Raw genomic sequence first — 26,411 nt, 5'->3', positions numbered from 1 at the left:
GTTGAGACTGGAGGATTCTCTGAGACTGTTGCCCTGAGATTCTCTTCAAATCTTGAACTGGAACTAACTCCTGAGAGGTCACCTCAGGAGATTAGCTTAAAAAATAATGACTATCATCTGTAAGTACTGTGCTCCTTTAAAAAAATCACGTATATGAGACCAAATGGTCAACAATTACTTTAAAACACAGATGAGAATATACAGGGGTAGGGATACTAGATTAATAGAAATGGAACAACCAGAACGGAAATAACGAGAATGTTCACGCATTATGAGGAATGTACCAATTTCACTGAAAAATCTGTGTAGAAATTGTTGAGCGGGAACCTAAACTGCTGGTAAACCTTCACCAAAAACACAATGAAATATTATTTAAAAAATGATTAGAATATGAACTAAGAGGGCAGGAAGAGATTTGAAACAGGTTTGAAAGATACAAAGGTATGGTACACACTGTCATTTTTTATCTTCCCTTCTTTTTTAGCCTAGAGTGTCTATTCATGCTTTTAGTGAGTTTGATGTGGTGGACTTCTGTCCCTCAGCAGACTTACCAATAATCGGATGGGGGTTGGTGAGGAAGTATGGTGTGATGCTGGCAAGGACCTCTGCAGCGGCCAGCCTGGACTCTGGGGGAAGATGGTCTTCGCAGGACGAGACAACCAACTGGACCCACTGCTTCAGCTCGGGGGCCATGGAGTCTCTGTTCTGAGTGAATAAAACATATCGGTGGTTCAGCAGGTGCAACCAGGGGCTTACATAGTATTAGGGAGGCACCACATCAAACTGGGTCTGCAAATTAGCTCTTAGTTCAGTGGGAAGAAAGGTTCTTTAAAGCTGTTTCTCCATCCAACTAGACGGAATAAACAAGCCCAAGGAAGAACATCTGACTTGTCTTTAAGTAACATGGAATCACTTTAACTATACAGCAAGTGTCTTGATTTTTTTCTGATGTAAAGCAAGCTATCAGAAAACTGCTATATTTGATAGCTTCAGTAAAAACAAAACTTGTGGGGAAAGACTGTGGCATTAAACAGTACTGGTTGTCCCCAGTAACCAGATGCTCCTTCTTCCTTTAGTTACAGAACCCCAGCTGGGTGCATGGCCACCCAGCTAAAGACCTCACTTCTCAGCCTCTTTTGCATTTGGAAGTACCATGTGCTTAAGTTCTGACCAGAGGGCTGTCACTGGAAGTGGTCTGTGCACTTTCAGATCATGCCTTAGAAAACGGGTGTGGCCTTCACTTCCTGGGTTCCCCTCCCTAATGGCTAAAACACAGGCAAGATGGTGGGAACTGGAATAACCATCTGGGACCATAAGGCAAAAGCCACATGTTGAGGACAGCAGAACAAAAGGGTAGAGTGTGTGGGGACTCAACACTCAAGCCACCAAGTCTGCTGTGGACTGCTTCTATCTGGTTTAAGCCACTGTATTTATGGGTCTCTTTTATAACGTTTAAAACGGTGTCCTAACACAACTGTTCAAACAAAGCCCTGCTTTTTTCACATTTCCCAGAAAGGGGGTTGTTGTTTGGAATGTCCTTTACTTGCCCTACCAATGGAACCTCTTTGAGTGTTCAAAATGCAAACAGTGGTACCTTCAATCATCTTTGGGCACACAGAACTAAAACGATACGCATCTCAGACCTTGAGGAAGGTGCTGCCTCCCATGGGACAAAGAAACCCAGCTTTCCCCAGGAATGCTTCTTATGTGTTTAGAACTTTTGCTGATTTTTCTCTCCCTGGAAAATTCCCAATTTTCATCAAATGTCACTTCATTAAGATGTACCTGACAACTGGTTAAAAACAGCTTTAGGTGAGAATGATGTCTTCTGCAGACTTGTTGAGCCGCCTTGTGGCTACTTTCTTAGAAGTCGGTGCTTTTACTTCTTCTGGGTTGTAGTTTTCAGCAAGTCCCCTCCCTTCCTACACACCCTATGGTCCCTGTGGCCTTTTTTGGCTTGTTGCAACTCCAATGACCTCCTAAGGAGCCCTGGTGGCGCACTGGTTAAAGCACTCTGCTGCAAACTGAAAGGTCAGCGGTTTGAACCCACCAGCCACTCCGCAGGAGAAAGATGTGGCAGTCTACTTCTGCAAAGATGTACGGCTTTGGAAACCTGATGGGGGCAGTTCTGCTCTGTCCTATAGGGTCACTATGAGTCGGAATTCACTCGACAGCACACAACAACAACAACAGTGACTTCCTAACCTTAGCTACTTGGTCTGCCTTTGAATGACAGACCCAGGAAAATTGTTTACCTGCCTGTTAATTCTTACCTTCTGGCTTTAAAACTGTTCAGCCTCAGGTTCTTTGAACTTAACTGTCTCCTCTATGAAGTCGTCCTCAGCTTCCCTAAACACTTCCTCCCTTATCTGGGTTCCCATGGCCCATGTATACTTCCTTACTAGAGCATTTAATGTAATTACCTGTTTAGCACCAGGACCTGTTGCAGTTGAGTCATTTCCAACTCATGACAACCTCACGTGTGTCAGAGCAGAACTGTGCTCCATAGGGTTTTCACTGGCTAATTTTTCAGAAGTAGACTGCCAGGCCTTTCTTCCAAGGTGTCCCTGGGTGGACTTGAATCTCCAATCTTTCGGTCAGCAACTGAGTGTATTAACCGTTTGCACCACTCAGGGAGTCCTAATTATCTGTCTACTTCCCTTTTGCTCTCAATAGACTGTACCTCTAGTTCTTGTTCATATTTGAATCTCTACTATCTAGCTCAGTGCAGGGTTTATAGTTAGGGCTCAGAATCAGCCGTGTTATGCCACCACTACCATATTGCAGTAATGTGTAATCAAGATCTTCAGCTGATTTTGCTGCGCTAGTGACTGCCTTCTACTTGTACTGAATAACTGCAATGGTAGTGCCTTTCTTCTGTGCACCTAAGTAGACATCTTCCTTGAATCTGCTTAGCTTACTTAATCCCATCTCCCCCAAAAGCACATGCAAAACAGGTGGGTCACATCTGGGCCTCTATCCAGAGCCAGCTGGGCCTTGTTCTGGGGCAATAGTTAAGCCTTTGTGATACATTTTCATACTTGTTCACTAAATTGCAATCCCAAATATTCTTAGAATTGACTTGCTCTTTCCTTTTTTAAATAAAGAAGACTCTAACTCAGAAAAATGGGAAAAAACAAGGGGCTTGGGCATACGTGTGTTGCGGGGGGAGGTTGTGTTATCCTCATGGGGATAGAGGCTAAATATACATGCCAGGGGGATTCTGCTGCCTGGGAAAGGCACTCTTCCTGACCCCTTCCAGGTAAATAAGAGCACAAAAACCCAGATTCCAGGACAGGAACATAAGCTGCCTTACCTCCTCACGTGTCTGCGTGTGGTGGGCAACCACTTTGGAGGCAAGTCTCAGAGCTACGCTTCGAATTTCAGACCTCGGAAAAGCAAGCCAAGAAACACACAAAAATAAAATCAAACATGTTTCATACACAGATGGTTCTGGCTGCTAGTCTGTCATCCATGCAGATGTGAACGCCGGGAATCTCTACCTCCTGGCTATATAAACGTCTCCAGAAGCAATAACTTTCTGGTTATTTAATGTGAAACTCTGACATCATTCTATTGCTTGTGCTTAGAATGTAGCTCCTAGGCTGAAGCTTTGAAAGAAATAGAGGACCTATGTTCTCAGGCCAGGATTATGCACAAGTTCATGACATAACTGACTGATAGGCCCATACATCACATCAGGGTTACACAGGGTGCATCAGGGGCAAACCTTTCAGTGGAAGCAATATCCATCGTCCAGATCAAGAACTCTTTTGGGGTTAGATGGACACAGTACTCCGTTTGGGGAAGCCACTCCCTGGGGTCCATGCAATGAAGAATTTTCAGTATCTGTATGTAGAAAGAAAAGCCAAATCCATGAAAAAATAAATACTCAGAAAAATGTTTCCAGGTGCTAAATAATAATCACTTGTACTGACAAAGGTGTCTATCTTTTAAAAGGCTCCCACTGACTTCTTATTTCCCTGGAATACCTTTGGGAGACTGAGGCAGGTGAAACAATGCCAAACCCAAGTCTCCTACTGACCTGGGCTTGAACTCTACATGCCTAAATTCCTGGTCTAGTGCCCTTTCCTTTTACCAAAGTTCTGGTGGCCATCTGCCCCCAAATAGCCACGTCAGCACAGACAACCCTCTGACACATTCTACAGCCAATTTTCAATGATTTGTTTCCTAAACATACCAGAGTGGCTTACTCTGTCTTTAGTTAATCTCTGACATCAATACCATTATCATCAAAAGCTTTTCCTAGTGCCCTTCTGTCCATGAACCCATGCCAAACACCATACAAAGAGAGCAAAGAAGAGTCCTTTGCCCTCTGGATGCTAAATCTACTTCCTATTGCCCTTGGAGAGCCCAAACTCAATCCTGCCTTCATGGTCTTGTCATTCTGGTGGGCTTGCCAAAGAATGTGGAGAGTGGAAGAGGATGGTCAGCATACCAGAGATTTTACCTTGCAGAAGCATTCTGGGTGCTTTTCCTTCATAGCCAACATCAAGAACTTCTCCCCCATATTGTGCAACAAGGGTGGCAGTCCCTTCTCTGCTAACCCAGAGGCTGCTGCTGAGAACCTTTCCAACAGGGCTTCCAGTGTCAGCAAACGCACTTCAGAGAAGGTAGACTCTAACAGTTGAGAGAAGGAGATGGGGACGTTCCTTGTCTGCTCTCCAGCCTTGGCTGTCACTGCCCACACAGCTGCTATGGCTAGTTTGGTGAGGCTTTGGAGGTACTGAGGCAGGCCTGGCACCGTAAAGGTATAGGGGAACCCTGTTATCAGCTCTGATCCTGTGATGATCCTACTGATTTCCTCCCAGAAGCCAAGGCTCTCCAGAACTAAAAAGCAAAAAAGCAAAGGGAAAAAGGTATTCATTCAACTTTATTCAACTTTCCACAAAAGAACATGGGAGAATGGAAGGCTCTGAATACACTGGGTGAGACCATCAGATGTTTTTCTTGAGTAGATTTCAAATGAACGATGTAGTAAGTGATCGGGCCACTAAGGTTTAGATTTCTAGCCCAGAAGCAACTTCTATTTGGGTAATTAAGAACTGTTTTCTTAGGGGAACAAAGGCATTCCAATTTGAAAATGTGCTCGTGGTACCCTTCCCTGACATTCAATAAATATGAACTCAGTAATGTCCTAAATCACCGAGCCTCAGAGTTGACAAGGGCCCAAAAGGACATCTAGTCCAAACTCCCTTCAGAGGTTGGATCCCCTTTACAGCACCTCTTTCCAGAGGCTCCTGGTTGACCCCTACAGTGACTTGGAGCTCATAAGCAAGCCTATTCCATTGTTAGTAGATTTAATCGTTCTTTTTAGAGTTTCTGTTCACTGGCCTAATTCTGCATGTTCAGACTCCCAGTGAAGTCCTTTAGGCATAAAAATTCAGTTATTATACCTCTCTGTCTTCTCCAGATGAAATACGCCTAGTTCCTTCAATTATTCCTCATACAGTGGTACTCACCTTCTCTCACTATTGCAGCTGCCTTCCTTTGGACATGCCTCATTTGACGGAACATGACTCTCCAACATGCTCTGACCAGCAGGACTACTACTTTCCCTGTTCTGGAACACTAGGTTAATGCAGTTGCACTACACTGTTCACTCATATGTGGCATACAGTCAACTGGAACCACAGTCCTTTTTTCTTTTTTAACATGTTCTACTGATGGTGGTGAGTCATCTTTCTCCCACCTTGTACTTTTTTTTTTGTTTTTTTCTAAATTTTATTTATTTTGTTGTTTTTGAGAATATACATAGCAAAACATACACCAATTCAACAGTTTCGACGTGTACAATTTAGTGATGTTGATTACATTCTTCTAGTTGTGCAACCATTCTCACTCTCATTTTCTGAGTTGCTCCTCCCTCATTAACATAAACTCACTGTCCCCTGAGGTTCCTATCTAATTTTCTGAGTTGCTGTTGTCAATTTGATCCCATATCGTTTTTAACACAGCATAATGCTCAAGGCAGAACTTTTCTAACTACTTAGCTAAACTATTGCTCAGTTTTAAGATGACTTTAGGGGATATTTTTGGTTTAAGGTTTAAAGATTATCTCAGGGCAATAGTTTTAGGGGTTCATCCAGCCTCCATGGCTCCAGGAAGTCTAGAGTCCATGAGAATTTGAAATTCTGTTCTCCATTTCTCCCCTTTTGATAAGGATTCTTCTATGGAATCTTTGATCAAAATGCTCAGTAATGATAGCCTGGCACCATCCAGTTCTTCTGGTCTCATAGCAAAGGAGGCAGTTGTTCATGGTGGCAGTTAGCCATATGTTCCACTTCTTCCTCCTATTCCTGGCTCCTTCTTCCTCTGTTGCTCCAGGTGAAGAAAGACAAACTGTTATGCTGTGGATGGCCACTTGCAAGCTTTTCAGAATCCAGGCACTACGTAACAAACTAAGAGGGAGAACAGACACCTTGTACTTTGTACTAAGATTGTGACTTGTTTTCTTTGTTTGTCCCAAATCCAAGTGTATTCCTGTTAAATTTTATCTTGTTAAATTTGGTCTGCCTTTTAGATTGCCATGATCTTTTCGTATTCTCAGTTCTGATAAAAAAAAAAAATACATGTATCACCTGCTTATTATGTGCTGGGTTCTGTGCTAGGTGCTAAATGAAATAAGATCACTGCCATTAAGGAGTTTATGGTCTAGTTTGAAAAAGAGAAACACATGAACAGATCATTCAAATATAGTGGTGTAAATGGTCATCTGAGTCTGAAAGGGGAAGGGAGGTAAGAAGGTGCTGGAATCACAGAAGGCAGAGGAATCACCTGAGCAAAGGTTCAGAGGCATAAAACAAAATAGACCTAGTAAGGAACTATAGACAGCCTGACATCAGTAAGGCATCAAGCGTGAAGTGGGGAATAGAAGGAGATGAGCCTAGAAAGGTAGTGTGCCCAGGATACAGAGAGGCTCCTAGGCCATGTGGAAGAGCTTGGACATTCTTCTGCAGGCAAGAGAATGCCACTGAGGGGTTATTTCAAGCAACATGGACAGGTGAACACTTCCAGTTAAGTGTTTTATTGCTTGGGGTGAGGAACAATACTAGAGGCAGAGAGATCAGTTAAAAGACTACGGCAGCAAAAGAGGAAGAAAGAGAGTCAGGAATAGAAGGAGGATATGGAATGTGTGGCTAACTGCCTCCATGAACAACCGCCTCCTTTGCCATGAGACCAGAAGAACTGGATGGTGCGTGGCTACCTTTACTAAACGTTTTGATCGAAGATTCCATAGAAGAATTCCGTCAAAAGGAGAAAAATGCAGAACAGAATTTCAAGTTCTCATGGAATCCAGATTTTCTGGAGCCATGGAGGCTGGATGAACCCTTGAAACTATTGCTCTGAGATAATCTTTAAATCTTAAACCAAAAATATCTCCTGAAGTCGTCTTAAAACCAAATAATAGTTTAGCTTAATTAGTAAAGAATGTCTGCCTTGAGCACTGTGCTCTTTTAAAGAACTATCTACATGGGATCAAACTGACAATAGTGATTCGAAGGATTAGATAGGAAACTTAGCAGGCAGGGAGTTTATGTCAATGATGGAGGAAAAATTTGGAAAAGGAGGGTGGGAATGGTTGCACAACTCAAAGAATGTAATCAATGTTACTGAATTGTACATGTAGAAATTGTTGAATTGGTGTATGTTCTGCTGTGCATATTCTCAACAACAAAAATAGAACAAATTACTTAAAAAAAAAAAAACTGCAGTCCAGGAGAGAAATGAGGGCAAAAAGTAAGGAAGGGATAGAGACAAGGTAGGTTTGAGAAACACTGAAGGGGTAAAATTGGTAGGACTTGGAGATTGACTTGAGGAGAGGGGTCTTGGGTAGCTCCCAGGACCCGGATTCTTCATACAACACATTCATCATTCAGTAGAAGTTGAGTAAACTTCAATTTGACAGGCAGGCCATAAATGCCCACAATCAAATAATTACTAATAATGTTGACTGGGTCAGTGTGGAGGACAGAGGCCTTCAGCAAGTTTTGACTCCCGTCTTAGTCATCTACTGCTGCTATAACAGAAATACCACAGGTGGATGGTTTTAAGAAAGAGAAATTTATTCTCTCTGTCAGCTCTGGGGGAAGGCTCTTGTCATAATTCTCCCCTGGTCTAGGAGCTTCTCAGGCACAGGGATCCCAGGTCCAAAGGATGCACTCTGCTCCCGGCGCTGTTTTCTTGGTGGTATGAGTCCCCCGTCTCTCCGCTTGCTTCTCTCTGTTATATCTCAAAAGAGATAGGCCCAAGACACAACCTAATCTTGTAGATTGAGTCCTGCCTCATTAACATAACTGCCTCTAAACCTAACTCACTAACATCATAGAGACAGCATTTACAATACATAGGAAAATTACATCAGATGACAAAATGGTGGACAATCACACAATACTGGGAATCATGGCATAGCTAAGTTGACAGATATTTTTGAGGGACACAATTCAATCCATGACAGCTCCCTACACCCAAACCTAAGAGCTCTCCAATTCATTAACCAGCTCTATTTGGGCTTAGTTTGGAATCCTCCTGACTTTATCACTCTGTCCATAGAATTTTATCTAGAAGAACATTAGGATAGACTTCGTCAAACACCTTGCTGAAATTTACATATTATGTCTGTATTATTTCTCCAATCAACCTCAACTGACAATTCTACAAAAAGTTAATAAACTTAGCCTAAAGTGGCTTACAGGAGAGCATTTTAATGACATTTTACAGCTTATAAAGCACTTTTTACATTCATCATCTCTTTCTAACTCACTGAACCCTACTGACTTCCAGAAAATTTTCATAAACATAATAGAAATGTAAAAGTTTAAGATAACAATTGGAAAAACTGAAATTGAAAAATCATATAGGCTTGTAATAATCCAGGAATTAAAAGTATAGAATATTCATGTAGCACATCAAATTAATTCAAAAAGACGTTTGTCCCAGGAGGCAAAGTGGAAACTCAGGCTCCAATATAACTGTGCCCCACGGAGGCCGCCATCCACCATCTGCTGTTGCAGACACACTTCTGCTCTTAACTCAGACTTGGCAGAAGCACAAGCTCAAGCAAAAGGCAGTCATCTTTACAGAACAGCATGGAAACCCCAGGCAGTCAGAATCGTCATTCCTATTTGTGTCATCCCTATTGCCAATGCCTAAAAAGCTAATCCATTACAATTTAGTAAAGACAGACCCCGATACTCTGGTCTCCAGGTACCATTTCCCTCCCCTTCCCATCCACTGTTGCCTGAGGACAACATGCATTAAAGAGGAATTTTATTTGTTTGGCATTTGATGGCTCAGGGATCTGTTCTTTAAAATGTAATTAAAAAGAGAAAGAATTGTCTACGTCATTCTGGATAATTTTCAAAGGAACCTGTTTATCTGAAAAAGGGATATTTCAGAGTGTGTAGTCTGCTGGGCTAGCGACGTGGGCACCTAGACTCACCCACTTGCTTCCTCCAAGGCCTTGAGAAGGGATGGCATTACCAAGAAGCCAGAGACTGAAGGCCCTACCCCCAAGGCAGAGGGAGATGGGGCACATGCTCAGGGAGGGCTCCTTTGGAAATTCACTGTAATGCCATAAACATCTACTGAGCGCGTATTAGGCACTTTGACAGATACAGTGATTCAGTTGAGAAAGAAAAAAGACCTGCTGTCAAAGAGCTTTAAGACCGTTGTTTCTGTGTACTTTCAAGCTGATTCCTACTCACAGTGATCCTACAGAACAGAGTAGAACTGCCCCAAAGGGTTTCCAAGGCTGTAATCTCTATGAAAGCAGATTGCCAGGTCTTTTTTCCCACGGAGCTGCTGGGTGGGTTCAAACCACAGACCTTTTGGTGAGCGGCCTAGCGCTTAACCACTGCACCAGCAGGGCTCCTCGCTTTAAGACTAATGGGAGGATAAAGACAAGTACGTAATAATAATGACAACAACTATAAAAATTGTAAAATGCTTAGAATAGCGTCTAAATGTAAAAGCTGACATTTGTTGCGTATTTACTATGTGCCAGGCATTATTCTGCTACTATAGAATATTACAGACTTATTTAATGCTAAGAAGCCTGGGTGGCACGAGCAGATTATGATTGGCTGCTAACTGAAAGATTGCCAGTTTGCACCTACCCAGTGGTGTCAGGGAAGAGAAGGCCTGACAATCTGCTTCTGTAAAAACTACAGCCAAGATAACCCTATGGAGCAGTTCTGCTCTGTAACACATGGGGTCGCCATGAGTCGGGAGCCAACTCACAAGCAGCTAACAACAACATTTAATGCTACGAATAAAAACTACCTTTAGAAATGACTTTTGTTGAGTATTATTCTAAGCACTTTACAAGTATGAACTAATTTAATTTAATGAGGTGGGGCTATTATTATTATTCTCATTTTACAGATGAGGAAACAGAGAAGCTAAGTGACATTACCCAAGGTCCCAAAGGAGATGATAGGAAAAGAGAATACGAAAGTCTTAGAATGACCAAAATAAATGCAATGCGCACTTATTTTCTACTGGAAGAAGTAAAAAGGGGGCTTTTGTGAGGGAATAAAATTCAAGATGGGCCCCGACGGCTGCCCAGAGGTGGCTGACTGGAGAGGACAGGATCCACTCTCCAGGGAGAGTTAGGAGAGAGCAGACACAGGGAAACCTGCCAGCAGGTTCCCTGAATCAATGTGTCAACAGAGTATTGCAAGAGAGGCCAGGTCAGAGCCACAAGGCAGAAAATGATCAGATGTTATTCATTTAGGCACTTTCTCCCAACTGCTGCTTTGAAAAAATATTCTCTGTTGTGTAGCGGTTACAACCAAAAGAGACGCCCTAAAGCAGAGTCTCTCCGACTTGAGTGTGCTGCAGAATCACGTGGAGGGCTTGTTAAGCCACAGATTTGCTGCCTGCGCTTCACCCACACAGTTTCTGCTTCTGTAGGTGTGGGGTGGGCCTGAGAATGTGCATTTCTAACAAGTTTACAAGTGATGCTGCAGATCCAGGGATGTACTTGGAAAAACCACTGCCCTGAAGTGATTGCTCTTAACCAGAGGCCATTAGAACCACATATGGCTGAGTCCCACCCTTTTAGATCCTGATTCAGTTGGCCTCGAGTTGGGCACAGACATCTGTAATCTTATGAAGCCAGCAGGCAATTCTGCTATGCACCCCAGGTGAGAACCACGCTTGTTCAGGACGGCCTTCACAGGGGCCGTAAGGTGTCTGGGTGGGCAGGTAGGGGTTGTGGTTCCAGGCAGGATGCACCTGATTCCAGCCCAGTACCTCACCACAGTGAAGAACTAGAAAATTCATCACACCCTACTTTTTCCTTTAAATAAAACCATCAAAGGAGGGTAAATCATCAAGAATCCAGAGGAATGAATGAAGGCTTTCAACACTGTAAACGTTGGCTCACTCTGTGCCCAGCTCTGTTTTAGTTCCTGGGGACGTAGCAGTGAATTAGAAAGACCAGGCTCTGCTGTTGTGATGCTTCCATTTCAGGGGAACCAGAGAACACACTCCCCTGCATCCCCCAGCGTGAGGGGGTCTCTGGCTGGAACAGGACAGTGGAGGTAGAAATGCCCAATCTTCAACATAAGCAGCTACTGTTAGTTGCCATCGATTTGATTCTGACTCATGGTGGCCCCAAGTGTGCAGAGTAGCACTGCTCCATAGAGTTTTTAAGGCTGTGATCTTTTGGAAGCAGATCGCCAGGCCTTGCTTCCACGGTGCCTCTGGGTAGGTTTAAACAATTAACCTTTCAGTGAGTAGTCCAGTGCTTAGCCATTTGCACTACCCAGGGTTCTTTAGGCAGCTGCAGTGACTAACAAAGAATTTCCGTCCTCTGGTGCGGTGGGTCCCTGCCCAGAAAGCACATTAAAACATTCACATCAGGGACACTTGACTGCGTCTCTGGGGCGAGGTGATTCCAGTGGGCAGCTGGGGTTAACTGCTACTGTTCTAGCAGCTCTGCACCCCTCGATAGCAGTTAGAAATCTTCCAATGGTTTTCACTACCAGGATTTCTCCCTGGTGAAGCAGGATCTGTGTCCTGCCACACCAAATGTACTCCTCAAAGTTAAGATCAAAATGTGGTCCTTATTTTCATTTCTATGAGTGCATGTTGTCTGCAGGATCAAGTCAGTTCTTTGATGGAGTTCCTCTATCTTCTTTAGAATACTTTTTAAATCTGAACTTTTCTACTTGCAGTCTGAATTTTGATTGCTCCAAGTTTCTTCCTTCCCTCCTTTCCGATCTTTCTTGTAAAGTCAAGTGTTCCAATGAAAGAATCAAGGCCCTGTTTGAACGGTTCGTTCCATCTTATTTTTCACAGATTATGGCTGGATCAGGTGGAAGGAAAATACTTTCTACCATCTGTGCTATGTCTTAGAGTTTGCTGAAGAACTAATCCTTGAATTTGGAATTCATGGACCAGTATATTGTCAGAAGCAATGTGACAGGTTAGCATAAGTTGCCAACTTTATTTCAGAAAGTAAGAATGTTGAAAATCTAACATTGATGATTATTTCATAAAAGAAAAGGTACCTTAACATCAGAAAGGGAGGGGATCCATTGTGTCATAATAAAGGACAAGTCCTTAAGTTAAAGAAATTTTGGCTTTAAGGAAAATGTGCTATTATGTCATTTTGCTAGGGTTTTCCTTTTGCCATGGGCTGCTGAAAATGTCACCGCAGACCAGCATTTATGAACTACAGCTTTGAAGAATCTCATGGAAGTTTCCTGAGGTTAGTCTGTTTGGATATATGAACATCATGAATGGAGATTTCCTACAAAGGAACCCCAGGGCCTTCGCAGAGTCCTCTCAAAATGACCAGCAGAGTGTCTGTGTGAGGCAGTACAGGGGTCCACCATGCAATTGTCTCTGGTAATCTCAGATGTATTACCTCTGCAGTTCTCAGTTCTCTGGCGAGGTGCAGATTTCAGTGTTATGTTTGCAACCTGAACAGTGATTGCTAAAGTTTGCTTTAGACTTCAAAGTTGCTACCCACTAACTAAGTTCCCTGGGTAGTGGAAACGGCCAAGCGCTTGTCTGCTAGCCAAAAGTTTGGTGGTTTGAAACCACCCAGAGGCACCTCAGAAGACTGGCAATCTGCTTCCAAAGGGTCACAGCCTTGAAAACCCTATGGAGCAGTTCTACTCTGCATGCATGAGGTCTCCATGAGTCGGAAATGACTCGACAGCAACTAACAGCAACATTCTCTAACTGCCCAAGGTAGGGTGCGAACACCGACCAGGCTGCTGAAAGATGATTTAAAAGCAGCACACACCTTGTGTGGGGATAGTGTCATATTTAGCATGTCCTGTTTCATTCAGACTCAGGAAGTCTGTCTCCTCCCTAGAGGGGGAGCGTAATCCCAAGGGCAGGCCCAATGTCATTCATCTTTGATCTTCTGAGCTACTTATAAAGGTTTGTTAAAACTTCATTTGAAAAAAAAAATCAACATAATCTTGAACGATGCATGTTGACTTTAACAGCTTAAACAAGGGCATTCTGAAAAAAAACTGTGGATGATATCATTACCACATAATTATGGATACAGTGGAGTTACACCATAAGAGCATTTAATTTAGGTGAATTTAACTCTAAGTACTCAGCACAGAGAGAGATAGGGAGAGACTGGAAAATAACAATTAGAAGAGAGAGGGCAGTTTCACCTGACATTCCAATCACTGAGCAAATGTCCCGGAGAGGTGGCCGAGCTGTTCCCTCAGATGAGTGGTTCTTAAGCTTTAGTGGGCTCGCTCCCAGTTTCTGATTCAGTAGGTCTGGGGTAGGGCCTGAGAATGTGCATTTCTAACAAGTCCCCAGGTGATGCTGATGCTGCTGGTCCAGAGACCACACTGTGAGTATCACCGCCTCAGACCATCTGAGATCATCTGTGCCTCTCGTGGGGGTAAACATCTTGCCATGCTAAATGTGTGTAATTCTAGTGTTTAACAATATTTGTTTTGTATACCATGGCCTCTAATCATAAGCCAACCCCTTCATCTAGTGCTCAACCAAAGAGCCTCTGAATAGTATACAGTTCCTGGCCTTCACTGTTATGTCACTAATCAAAACAACCTGATAGCCTTGTGCTGAACCGGCCAAACTAAAACGGGATAAGAGAAGAAAGCGTAGAGGCCCAGGAGGACAACGTCGTCTTGGCCCTGGCTAAGATGGCGACGGCAGAGGCAAAAGCCCCTGCATTCACAGCGAATCTGTTCTACTTATAAGCAGCAATCAGCATCCTTCAACGGGGAAGGATCCTCCTTAGGGCTGAAAAGGCCAACCAGACAGAGAAAAATGGTTTCACTACTAGGGAATAAGTCACTTATTGGGGATACTGGGCAAATGACAACAATATTGGCAATATCACTATGGAGGGTCCCCTACTATAGAGCCTCAGAAGAAGGCTCTTTATTCTGCCTGACCTCATACACGCTGTTCCTTCTGCCCCCAAGGAATGCATGAATCAATGAATGAACAAACAAATCAACAAATTTCTCTTTCATATATTGTCCAAAAACCAAACCAAACCAGTAGTCATCGAGTAACTTCTGATTCTTGGTGACCCCATGTGTGTCAGAGCACAATTGTGCTCCATAGGGTTTTCAATGGCTGATTTTTCAGAAGTAGATCACCAGGACTTTCTTCCAAGGCACCTCTGGGTGGACTAGAACCTCCAACCTTTAACTGTTTGCACCACTCAGAGACCCCCTTCATATACTGCAAAGGCTCTGAATTCTCTGATACCACTAGGTCAAGAAAAGTTTGCAAATGTAACTGTTTTAAAGTTTCCTCTATTCTCCCCTCTCTCCTCAGCACTTCTATCCCCCTAAAAAAAGTAGGGGTGAGAAAATACAAAGCAGATTTCACTTTCAATCCATAGTGAGATGGCCTGCCTTTTCTATTTCAAAGAACTGTAACTCTGGTCAGAGATCTGTAATCAGATCCAACAAAAGTTCTTATCTGGCACCACGGTTGACAAACTGGTTCTAAAAATAATCACAGATGATAATTTGTACACTCTGTGAATGTTAATGTCCTGTTATGCAATTTCTCAGTTAAAAAAAAATTATATTTGAAGAGAAAGGGAAACCATAGGAACAACAACAACAACAAAAAAAATCAACTGATTTAGTAAGTCTTGGCTTCTCCTTATCGAAAGGAAATTCCATTCTTCTATTTAATCCTCTGCCCCTCCCAGTAAACTGTAATCCTGACCCTAGGGGCCCTTCCAGTTAGAGACATGTAGAATGATAGAGCGGAGTGATCTGGAGACTAACAGTGTTGAGAAGCACCCTGAATTGTACTGGTTGTTTACTTCTTGCCTACTATCATTTCTGGGTTTCTGAACCCCTTCATCCTTGCTTACACAGGCGTGCCCCCTAAAACACACACCCCTTTGAAAACATTCTCCCTTTCCCTTCCCTCCCAGTATATTCTTAAGCACATGATTTTTCAAGCACATGATTCCTTATCTGCTGCTGAGGAAGGAGGGTACACTTCTGAGAGAACTATTTGAAGACTATCTTGTCAACCCATAAAATGAAAACACAATCCCTCTGGTTTGGGAGGCAGTGAGTCAGAAAGAGTTCTGCAAAGATTTTAGTAGGCTAAAAATGAGCTAATCAGGCACTGGGTGGGACCAGTATCTTTCACTTCTTGCTTCCACTCACCATCCCATCCCTCCCTTTGCCCAACACAGGGAGGAAGTCAGGAAATACTTGTGGATAAACACATGACAACCCAAAGACACAAACATGAAATTATTTCTAAACATACACTAGTTCTGGTTCTTCATCAGTGAATTGCTACAGAGGATAGGACTGAGAAATCAGAAATCTCCCTACTATGATACCTTAGGAATCCCCGTTTAATTAAATGTGTTATCCACAAAGGACATGGGGCTTCTCCTCCACCCTTAGCCAATGGGATACAGTGTGAAAACTAATTTGAGAATCAGTAGCTGGCTGGGAGATTCCTTTAAGTGTTGTTGTGTTAGATGCCATCGAGTCGATTCCAACTCATAGTGACCCTATGCATAACAGAAGGAAACACTGGCGGGTCCTGTGCCATCCTCACAACAGTTGCTATGCTTGCGCCCATTGCTGCAGCCACTATGTCAATCCATTTGGTTGAGGGTCTTCTTCTATTGCACTGACCCTCTACTTTACCAAGCATGATGTCCTTTTCCAGGGACTCGTCCCTCCTGATAACATGTCCAAAGTACGTAAGATGAAGTCTCGCCATCCTCGCTTCTAAGGAGCATTCTGGCTGTACTTCTTCCAAGACAGATTTGTTTGTTCTTCTGGCCATCCATTCAATATTCTTCGCCAGCACCATAATTGAAGGCGTCAATTCTTCTTCGGTCTTCCTTATTCATTGTCCAGCTTTCGCACGCGTACGAGGTAATTGAAAATACCATGGCTTGGGTCAGGTGCAACTTAGTTCTCAAAGTGACATCTTTGCTTTTTAACACTTTAGAGAGGCCTTTTGCAGTAGATTTGCCCAAGGTAATACACTGATTTCTTGACTGCTGCTTCCATGGGCATTGACTGTGGATCCAAGTAAAATGAAATCATTGACAACTTGTCTTTTCTCCGTTTGTCATGATGTTGCTTACTGATCCAGTTGTGAGGATTTTCGTTTCCTTTAAGTAACTAGGGTTTAATCTCTGTTGCTTCAACTGTAAAAGAGAGGCTAGGACCATCCATCTCAGCCCTCTGCCAGCATTACAGTTTACAGTTCTGAGAATGCCCCCAAGCTCAAGGGTCTACACCTTACAAAACACAGTCTCAGACCTAAGGTTGCTAGGCACCACTAGAGTAGACCAACACCCACCAGGAGTGATGTTGCAGGGTGTAGTTTATAGCTGGCAGAATCAAACAGAACCTGGTAGGGCTGGGAATTCTCCTATTTAATACGAAGTCCAGTCCATTGTGGATAGTGGATTTATGTAAATTCTGCCAGGTGAGCAATGGAGCTGAGCCTGGGAGTAAATCTACTCAGCTATGGGAGCAGCAGAAGCTCTGCCTCCTACTCTGGATGTGATGACCACTCAGTTGTTTCTTAGCATTATCAACTTTGCCTATCAGTAGCTGTTTTTCCTCCAGGGTTGAATTTTGCTTGTAATGTGACTTTTCAAGGAGTTTTCACAATTGTTTTTATGTTAACTTCACCCTAATCCTCTGAGGCTATTATCCTATTTTACATTTGAGGAACCAGGAGGTTTCAAAACAAGGTGACAGAATTTCTGCTTCTGCCCAGGAAGGATTAACTGCTATAGGAACTGTCCTTTTGCTGTGAACTAGGAAACTGAACAAAATGTATGAATTATTGTTTTTAAACATTGGACACAGGTAGTGCAGGACTGTGATCTCCGAGAGAAGAGAAACACACAAGAAAGTCTTACAACTGCCAAAACCTGCTGCCTTGCAGCAGTTTCCAAACTCCAGCACAGCGAGGGAGAATCCAAACAGAGCCCAGCAGTCTTGATGAGTTGAAAAGATAAAAGATCAGCGTTTAGAAAGACTGAAGCAGCTGGAATTTGTGAGGCAGAATACCAGTGAGGAGGAATCTGCAGAGAAAGAGACAGAGAGATCCAGAGATCTGCAGAGGGGATGGACCTCTTGAATCTTTGGCTAAATATTGATCTGCATATGCATGGGTGAAACACCATGAGGCTGGGTGAAAAACCACTAGAAAATAGTGGGCTGAACAATCTCAAAGCTCATACAGGCTTTCAATAGTTCACATTTTCACCGGTCAGAGCAGAGAGACCTCATAATGCATGCGGTATTAGGTAGAGACCTCAGAAGGGTGTCACCTTAATGGAGTTAAATTTGTCCTAAATTAAAGGTTCCTCTTTAATCTAGACCCACCAAAACAAAGATTAAGAGAAAGCAAGTCTTGATAGAATTCAACTGATCCTAAGTAATTTAACTGTGTGGCAGGACAAAGTCTAACCCTTTAAAGAAATAAAACAAAATCTAGCATCCAACAAATTAAATTAACATTGTCTGGTATCTAATAAAAACTACCTGCATGCAAAGAAGCAGGAACATATGACCCATAACCAGAATAAAAATCAATCTAAAGAAACAGAGCCAGAAGTACTAATAATAATGGAATTAGCAAACAAGGATATTAAAGGAGCTATTAAAAACATGCTTCGTATGGTCAAGAACCCAGAGGCAAATGGAACATGATGAGGAGAGATATGGAAGATATAAAAAGGACAAATGAAACTTCTAGAGGTGAGCAATGCAATACCTGAAATTGAAAAAAAAAAAAAGTGGGTAAATTAACAGCAGATTAGACAATGCAAAAGCAAAGACTAGTGAATTTGGAAACACAAATAGAAATTATCATAAAAGGAAAGACAGAAAAAATACTGAAACAAGCAAATAAACCAGAGCATCAGTGATCTGTGGTATAACTTCAAGTGACCTAATACATGTGTAAGTGGAACATCAGAAAGAGAAGAAAGGGGGAAGGGAAAGAAAAAAAAATTTAAATAAATAATTGCATTGAACAATTGGATATCCATATGTAAAAAAAGTGAACTTCTACTTTATCTCATGATATACACAAAAATTAACTAGAAGTGGATCACAGACCTAAATGTCAAACTGAAAACTATAAAACTTCTAGAAGAAAGCATTAGAGAACACCTTTGTGACCTTGAGATAGGCAAAATTTCTTAGCTAGGATACAAAAAGCATAAATTATAACACAAAAAACTGATAAACTGGGCTTCATCAAAATTAAAAGCTTCTGCTCTTTAAAAGACATTTAAGAAAATGAAAAGACAAGGCACAGATAGGTAGAAAATATCTGCAAAACATTTATCTGTATAAAGAAGTTCTATCTACAATAAAGAACTCTTACACCTCACTAAGAAAAATAATTTTAAAAAATTTGCAAAATATTTGAATAGACATTTTATGAAACAAGATATATGGATGGCAAATAAGGCATGCAAAAAGATTCTCAACATAATTAGTCATTAGGTAAATGCAAAGTAAAATCACAAAGAGACACCACTATGCCTCTAGAATGGCTAAAATTAGCAAGACGAACAATACCAAGTCTAGGTTAAGGATGTGGAGTAACTGGAGTTCTCATACATTGCTGGTGGGAATGCAGAGTGGTATAGCCCCTTTGGAGAACAGTTTGGCAGTCCCTTTTGGAAAACAGTTTGGCAGTCTCTTATAATATCAAACAATCCCTAGCATACGTCCCCAAAATCCCCTTCCTAGTTATTCACCCAAGATAAATGAAAATGTAAGACCATACTAAGACTTGTATATGAATGTTCACAGCCACATTATTCACAATAGCCAAAAAGTGGAAACAATCCAAATGTCCATCAACTAGTAAATGAATACAAATATACATACAATGGAACACTGTTGTTGTTAGGTGCCGTGGAATCGGTTCTGACTCACAGCAACCTTATATACAAGAGAATAAAACACTGCCCTGTTGTGCACCCCCCTCAGCAATAAAAAGTAATGGACTTACACCATATTTATAGAATAAAGGACAAAAACCACATAATCATCTCAACAGACACAGAAAAAGCATTTGACAAAACCTAATACCCTTTCGGAAACCCTGGGGGCTAAGTGATTAGGAGCTACGGCTGCTAACTGAAAGGTCGGCAGTTTGAATCCACCAGGTGCTCCCTGGAAATCCTATGGGGTAGTTCTCTAGGGTCACTATGAGTCAGAATTATTGACAGCAATGAGTTTGGTTTGTTTTTTTTAAATACCTTTTCATGATAAAAACACCCAACTAACTAGAAATCGAAGGAAATGTCCTCAACCCAATAAAGATCATCTATGAAAAACCCACAGTTAACACCATACTTAATGGTGAAAGACTGACAGCTTTCTCCCTAAGATCAGGAACAATGATGTCTGGTCTTGCTACATCTATTCAATGTTATACTGGACGTTCTGGCCAGGGCAATTGGGCAAAAGAAAGAAACAAAAGACATTGAGGTTGAAAAGGAAGAAGTAAAACTATCTCTTTTTATTGCTGACATGGTCTTATATAAAGAAAATCCAGATGAGTCCACAAAAAACTGTTAGGCTAATAAATGAGTTCAGCAATGCTGCAGGATAAAAATAAATAAATAAAATAAAAGGGGGAATAGGTGAAACAATGATGGCGCAATGATGGTGGCTGATGAAGCTAGGTGATGAGTTTCATGAGGATTGGTTGTTCTTTGTACTCTACTTTTGTATACATTTGGAAACTTTCATAGTAAAAGTATAAAAAAATCCCTTCTATGTCTCTCCTTGTACTTCCCCTCTTGCTCCTACTCATCATTTTTTGTGATTAATTTTGTAATGGCTGTCTTCCCAACTACCTTGCATGCTCCATGAGAGCAAAGGAGTATCCCCAGTGCCTAGTGAAGCACCTGGCACATGATATACCTTCAGTAAATAGGTATCTGAGTTCAAGCCCTCTATGATCTGGCCCAAAATATCTGACTTTAAATCTCAGTACTTATACCTTCTCCCTATTCAAGTAGATACATGTTCTTACTATGTCCCACCAGATTTAACTCCACTTTTGAGCCTTTGCTTGGGTAGTTTCACTGTCTGGAGTATTATGTCCCACTCTCTATGTATGTCCATTAATGCTGTTCACTTTTTAAGCCTTAGTTTGACCCCCAAACCTATCTTTAGCATCTCTAGTAGATGGTGTGCTCACCTTCCTGTGCCATCCATTGGGGTTTAGAGCTCAGGATTTTGGTACTTTCCTTATTCTTTCCTTTACTATTCTACAAACATCTGATATAAGCGAGTTTTGTCTCTCCAACTGTATGCTCAATGGCAGACACTAAGTCTTCTCTCTCAGCCCCTCACTAGGATGATCAACTGTCCTGGTTTTTCCAAAACTGAGCAGTTTAACCGGGACGTGAGACTTTCAATGCTAAAAACAGGAAAAGTCCCAGGCAAAACCAGGATGATTGACCACCCTACCCCAACACTGTGCAGGGAGCAAAGCGAGCTTTCAAAACCTACTTGCTTAACTCATTTAATTGACATGGGCCACCAGTTTCAGACTATCTGTGATGAGGGCCTAGAGCGGGGAGGGGCAGGAACACTTAGAAAAACTGAAATTCACAGATGTTCTGAGACTCTAGTTGCTCATTTAAACAGTATTTTACTCCTGGGGTGGAAATGGGAGTAAGAAATGTGGTTTTATAATATGGGTCTGTCACAGATCCAGACACTTGGCCTACACTATCATGAGTCCCTTAACTTCAGCCATGGGAATGGGCAGTGGGCTGGGAGTCTGCAAGGCTTGACTTTTTCATTAACTGTATGACCTTGGGGAGATCACGCAATTGCTACAGTTTCTACTCTAACTACTGATTAGATGATATCTAAACTTGAAAATTCTAAGAATTGTGGGCCTATGTACTCAGTACCAGGCTTGGAATTAACAATGGGTAAACATCACATTAACCTAGCAATCTAATAACACACCCCGTATTACTCTGACTTCTGAAAGGCAGCTAGGAATCATCTGCTTGTTTTAGGAGCTCACTTTTCCTTGGGAAAGATACTTTTGGCAAAAGAAGCAGTTCAGATGACAGTCCTAGTGTTTTGGGGGAAAGCAACTAATTTATTGACAACAAAGCCTAGGTTTTTTTTTCCCCTTGCAATTTCATAGCTGCAGGCCCAGAAATATAAAGTCCCCAGAAGACTCTAAAAATATGTTCTCAATTTTCTTTTATCTCTCACCCAGAGCTGAGAGAATAGCACCAACTATGTCATATTAAACACATCTGCATCCAAAGCTGATAAAGTGCATGACCAAGGAAACAGATAAGAATTGTTTTCAATTTGTTCAGATGGAATTAGTTAAATTTAACCTAATTAGACCAAATAATCAAAGCAAGTGCTTGTAAGTTGCCAATGTTTTTATTCTCCCTAATTGGCTATATTTCCCAGTAACTTAGGTAAAGAGAAGTTAGTATGTTATAAGAATCACTGACCTTATATTTATTCATGTCACACACATATTATTCATGTCCTAGGCGGTACAAATACAAGGCATTGCTGAATGCTTCTCACAGCTTTTACCATTTAGCCACCATCGACAACTAAGCTGGCCTTTGGGAGGGCTTACATTACCTAACTTCCATTACATAAATACAAGCGGTAAAAAACGTGAGCCAGGCTTCTAATCTTAAACTGATCTACAAAGCACATTGACTTGGCATTTAGACTATTTAGGGATTCTGACTTCACTCTCACAAGCTGGTCACTTTTAAGGCATGTAGAAACAAAATAATAATAATAATAAAAGTTACATTCCAGTTAAAACAAAATGTTTATTGTACTTGGCAGGATGATGAGACCTGAACTATAAATCCCAACTAACAAAGAAACCACAAAACACACAGCCACCAGCAGCCTGGTGTTGGGAAGAGCTTTGAACACTGGTCTACTTTCGAAGGGAAAAAGGGCAGGTGGCAGCTCAGGAGCAGTCACACTTCCTCTTTCTAGTAACTGCCTGCCCCACTCCCTGTTTGTCCTCCCGTTACTCCACACACCCTTGGGAAGGGAAACAGAAACGCGGGTAGGTAAGTCCACATAAAGCCATGTGAGTTGGAAGCTCCTGCGAAGGGGATTCCTCTCAGAGGCCTGGGGGTTCTGCAGGAGGGATGGAAGCTTGGGAAGCTGATCAACAAAGAGAGTTCTGGACACCCTCCCTGAGGCAGTGACCTTAGCCCTGATTATGCTGTGGGGCCACAGCGTGGGTAGCTAGAGAGCTCAGCATCTGCCACTTACTAGGGGTGTGACAGCAGGCAGTTTCCTCTTACGTCGGTCTCCACGTCAGTCTCCTGGGTTTAAAACGAAGGAGGTGCCTGCAGTAAGGCATGTAAAATGCTTGGCACAGTGCTTGGCATAGAGTTAAGTGCTCAGTAAATTTTAGCCATTGTTATTACGATTACGATAAGGAAGAAGACGCTGAAAACCATGTTTCCTAGGAAGGAGATTATAATCCCCGGGCATCCTATGGCAAATAATTTGTGCTTGACTACTAACTTAAAGGTTGGTGGTTTGAACCCATCCAGCAGCACCATGGAAGAAAGGCTTGGCGATTTGCTTCTGTAAAGATTACAGCCAAGAAAACCCAATGGGGTAATTCTACTCTGTAACACATGGGGTTGTCATGAGTCAGAATCGACTCCCTGGCAATAGGTTTGCTTTTTTATATACACCTCAGAGTTAGAGACAGCTTTCTGAGATCACTTATATGATGTACAGTGGGACAGACAAATCCTTCTCCACCTAAAACATTTCTATGAAATTGCTATTATGTTATTTCTTTATTTCTTTTGGATGAACTAATCCTCTTTAAGATTCATACTTCAATACATTATGTGTTCATATAATTATAAAAGAACCACGTTGCATAAAATTAGTAAAACAGAGACTAAGAAAGGAAAACCCCAGTCATAAACCCACCAAGAGAACTTATACTGAAAGTCTGAAAGTGCAAGTAGGTAAGATACTTGTTTAAATACTTGGTAAAAGAACAGGTTCAATTCAATAGCTGTGAAAAACACACATTTCAGCGGTGTAAGTGTAAGAGAGAAACAGAAAGTCCATCTCAGAGTAAAGGATAAATATTTAGTCAAGTCTCAGATGCTATTTCAGAAAAGAGAGATTTCAATGGAAAATTTCCAACCTGAGAGCAAATAATTTGAGTTTAAAATTAGAACGAAGCTCTCCATTCCCAGCTGCCTGCCCAGGCCTGTACCCCAGCCTCAGTCCCCATGGCCATTATGCTTTTTCTTCCTCATTCTCCCAACTCTAACTGGAGACTATAATTTTCTTTCCAGCAGGAAACTGATATATACTAACGATGACAGCTGGATTCAGAAGAGAAAAAAGAATACAGGGGACAGAGAGTCCTTGTGGGTTTAAGTCACTTTAAAACTCAAAACAAAACTCCCAGATTTGGAATTTTTAAGACCTGGTTAATGGCTGAGGAAACCTCAAATGATTGGAAAGTCCTAAGATAAAAGTTTGAACTGCACAAAACACATCATTATCTTAAGCTTTTCTAATCATCTTCTTTGCCTTTCCCCTTCACTGCTTTTCGTATTGTTTACACCCCAGGCCTCTGACGTGATTCAGACATTTTAGAGGTAGGAGCAGCCTTACTTACAGAATACGATTTGAGAGGGCATGGACCGATCCTCCACCACCCAAAAAAGTTTCCTTGAAATTTTGTTACTTCATTTCTTTTGGATTAATTAATCCCCTTCAAGATTTATATCTGAATGCATTTCATGTTTAAATACATGTACACACACGCCCTCCCACACACACATAAATGAAACAGAACTATGTTGCATAACATTAGTAAAATGGAAAATAAGATGGGGAAACCCTCCTATAACCCCACCAATCTGAAACAACTAGTTTTAGCATTGTGCTGCCGTTAATTCTTGTCTGGTCCTCCATTCCCCATCGCCCACCTCCTAAGGCCCCAGTATTGATTACCTACCCCAATGCCTGGGCAAATCTCCCTGACATTCAGGGAATGCATTTTCAGTTACATTCTTTTTGTGCGACAACAGGGACTTAGCTCCGTAAGAGTTTTAAGAATTCTATGAGGATGAGGGCATGGGAACAGAAAAGTTAGCTTGTCTTAGAAAACACGTGACACTATTTTCTCGCTTATATCCTCCAATAATCTCCCTTGTCTATAGGGTCAAGCCCAAGCTGCTTAGAGTTTGGCCTATGAAGCCCTCCGTGATTGAGATCCTGCCTCCCCAGCCTCATTTAAGTCACCTACCTGGGCTCGAACCAACGCTCCAGCCACGCTGCCCTAGCTCTTTGAAGGCTGTGCTGATTTGTGCCTCTGTGGCTTTGGTCATGCTCCTTTACTTGTCCATCTGGTAAATTCCTACTCATCTGTCAAAACTCTGCTCAACCAAGTCTCAACCTCCTCCTCTATGAAGCCTTTCCTGCTCCTCCAAGTAGAAATGACCTTTCTTTCTTTAGTGCATCCCATTCACACTTCCTTTAAAGCACCTGCCATCATTTATTGCACCTACTTGTAAATCCAAGACACATTCCAGATATAGGTGATCAACACATGGTTGATGTTAGCATGTCTGATGAATGAAAAAAATAAATGAACAACAACTAAACAATAACCCTTTTCTGTATCAGTCAGAGGGGCAGAGTTATCCCCAATCAAGTGGATTCCAAAGATACTGGTTACTTTCTCAGCCAAATATGTTACGCTTCGATGTTTACCTAGGAAAGCAGGCGTTTCCTCTTCTCTGAAGATGTTTAAGAATATAAGAATCGTGAATGTGAAGGGTTGACCACAATTCTGCCAAGTTGCAGGGGACTGGATTAGATACATGGTTTCCAGCTAATTATCATGATAAAAATGATAATAATAATAATATTGATACCTGTACTCCGTTGCCGTTGAGTCGATTCCGACTCGCTATGAGTCAAAATCAGCTCAATAGCAATGGGTTTGGTTAATAATATTGCTAGTAGTTAATATTTATTGAGCACTTACTCTGTGCCATGTAAAGCATTCTTCTTTTTTTTAATATACAAGTAAAACTTTTATAATAAAACCAACAGACACACTAAACAGTATTTTCCTTTACTGCCTACTTTCTTTTTAGATTTCTAAAGAGCAAACATTCTGAATTTTCATGACACAAATGTTAGGGACTACTTTCTTTTTTTCTGTTTAAAGAAGGGACTGCCTTCTTTTTTTTTTTTTAAGTAATATTTTATTGATTTTTTTTGTGAAAGTTTTCACAAGTTAGGTGCCATTTAACAATTTCCATGTAAAGTGTTCAGTAACATTAGTTCTATTTTTCACAATGTGTCATTGTCAGTATTCTCTTTAATTACATTCTGGTTGTTCCATTTCCAGTACTCTTGTTCCCCTGCCCCCTCATTTTTGCATCTGTGCTTTAATGTTGACCTTCTGGTCTCATACAGATGGTTTTTTAGTAGAGCACTGTTGTTACGGGTAATAGCCTCTGTGTGCCATTCTGCTATTTTGTTAAAAGGCGATCTCTGGGGATGGTTTCGGTTCAAGGTTTAAAGAGTATCTGAGCCAGACTTACTGGTCTGACTGAGACTGGAGGAACCCCAGAAAGCATGGCCCCCGGATTCTCTCTATCAGCCCACAACTAAAACTATTTCCAAGGCCAACTCTTCAGACAGATTGGACTGGACTGTGGGACATAAAATGATACTCATGAAGAGTATGCTTCTTAGCTCAAGTAGATACATGAGACTAAATGGGCAGTTTCTGCTGGAGGTGAGATGAGAAGGCAGATGGGGTTAGGAGCTGGTTGAATGGACACAGGAAGTCAGAGGTGG

The 26,411-nt window shown here is 41.8% G+C and overlaps 1 protein-coding gene across 1 annotated transcript in view; it reads right to left on the bottom strand.

Annotated features, from left to right (window-relative positions):
* THADA (THADA armadillo repeat containing) overlaps window positions 1-26,411 on the bottom strand; it is a 379,793-nt gene that overhangs the window by 55,778 nt on the left and 297,604 nt on the right. Inside the window, exons 32-35 of the mRNA XM_023735532.1 lie at window positions 4,472-4,851; window positions 3,731-3,849; window positions 3,317-3,389; window positions 552-705 (exon numbers count right to left, since the gene is read on the bottom strand). Coding sequence (XP_023591300.1) covers window positions 552-705; window positions 3,317-3,389; window positions 3,731-3,849; window positions 4,472-4,851 — 726 coding nt within the window. The remainder of the gene's footprint in view (window positions 1-551; window positions 706-3,316; window positions 3,390-3,730; window positions 3,850-4,471; window positions 4,852-26,411) is intronic.

The sequence above is a fragment of the Trichechus manatus genome, unplaced genomic scaffold, assembly GCF_000243295.1.
Source record: "Trichechus manatus latirostris isolate Lorelei unplaced genomic scaffold, TriManLat1.0 scaffold00005, whole genome shotgun sequence".
NCBI lineage: Eukaryota > Metazoa > Chordata > Mammalia > Sirenia > Trichechidae > Trichechus > Trichechus manatus.
This window is presented reverse-complemented; position numbering and strand designations above follow the sequence as displayed.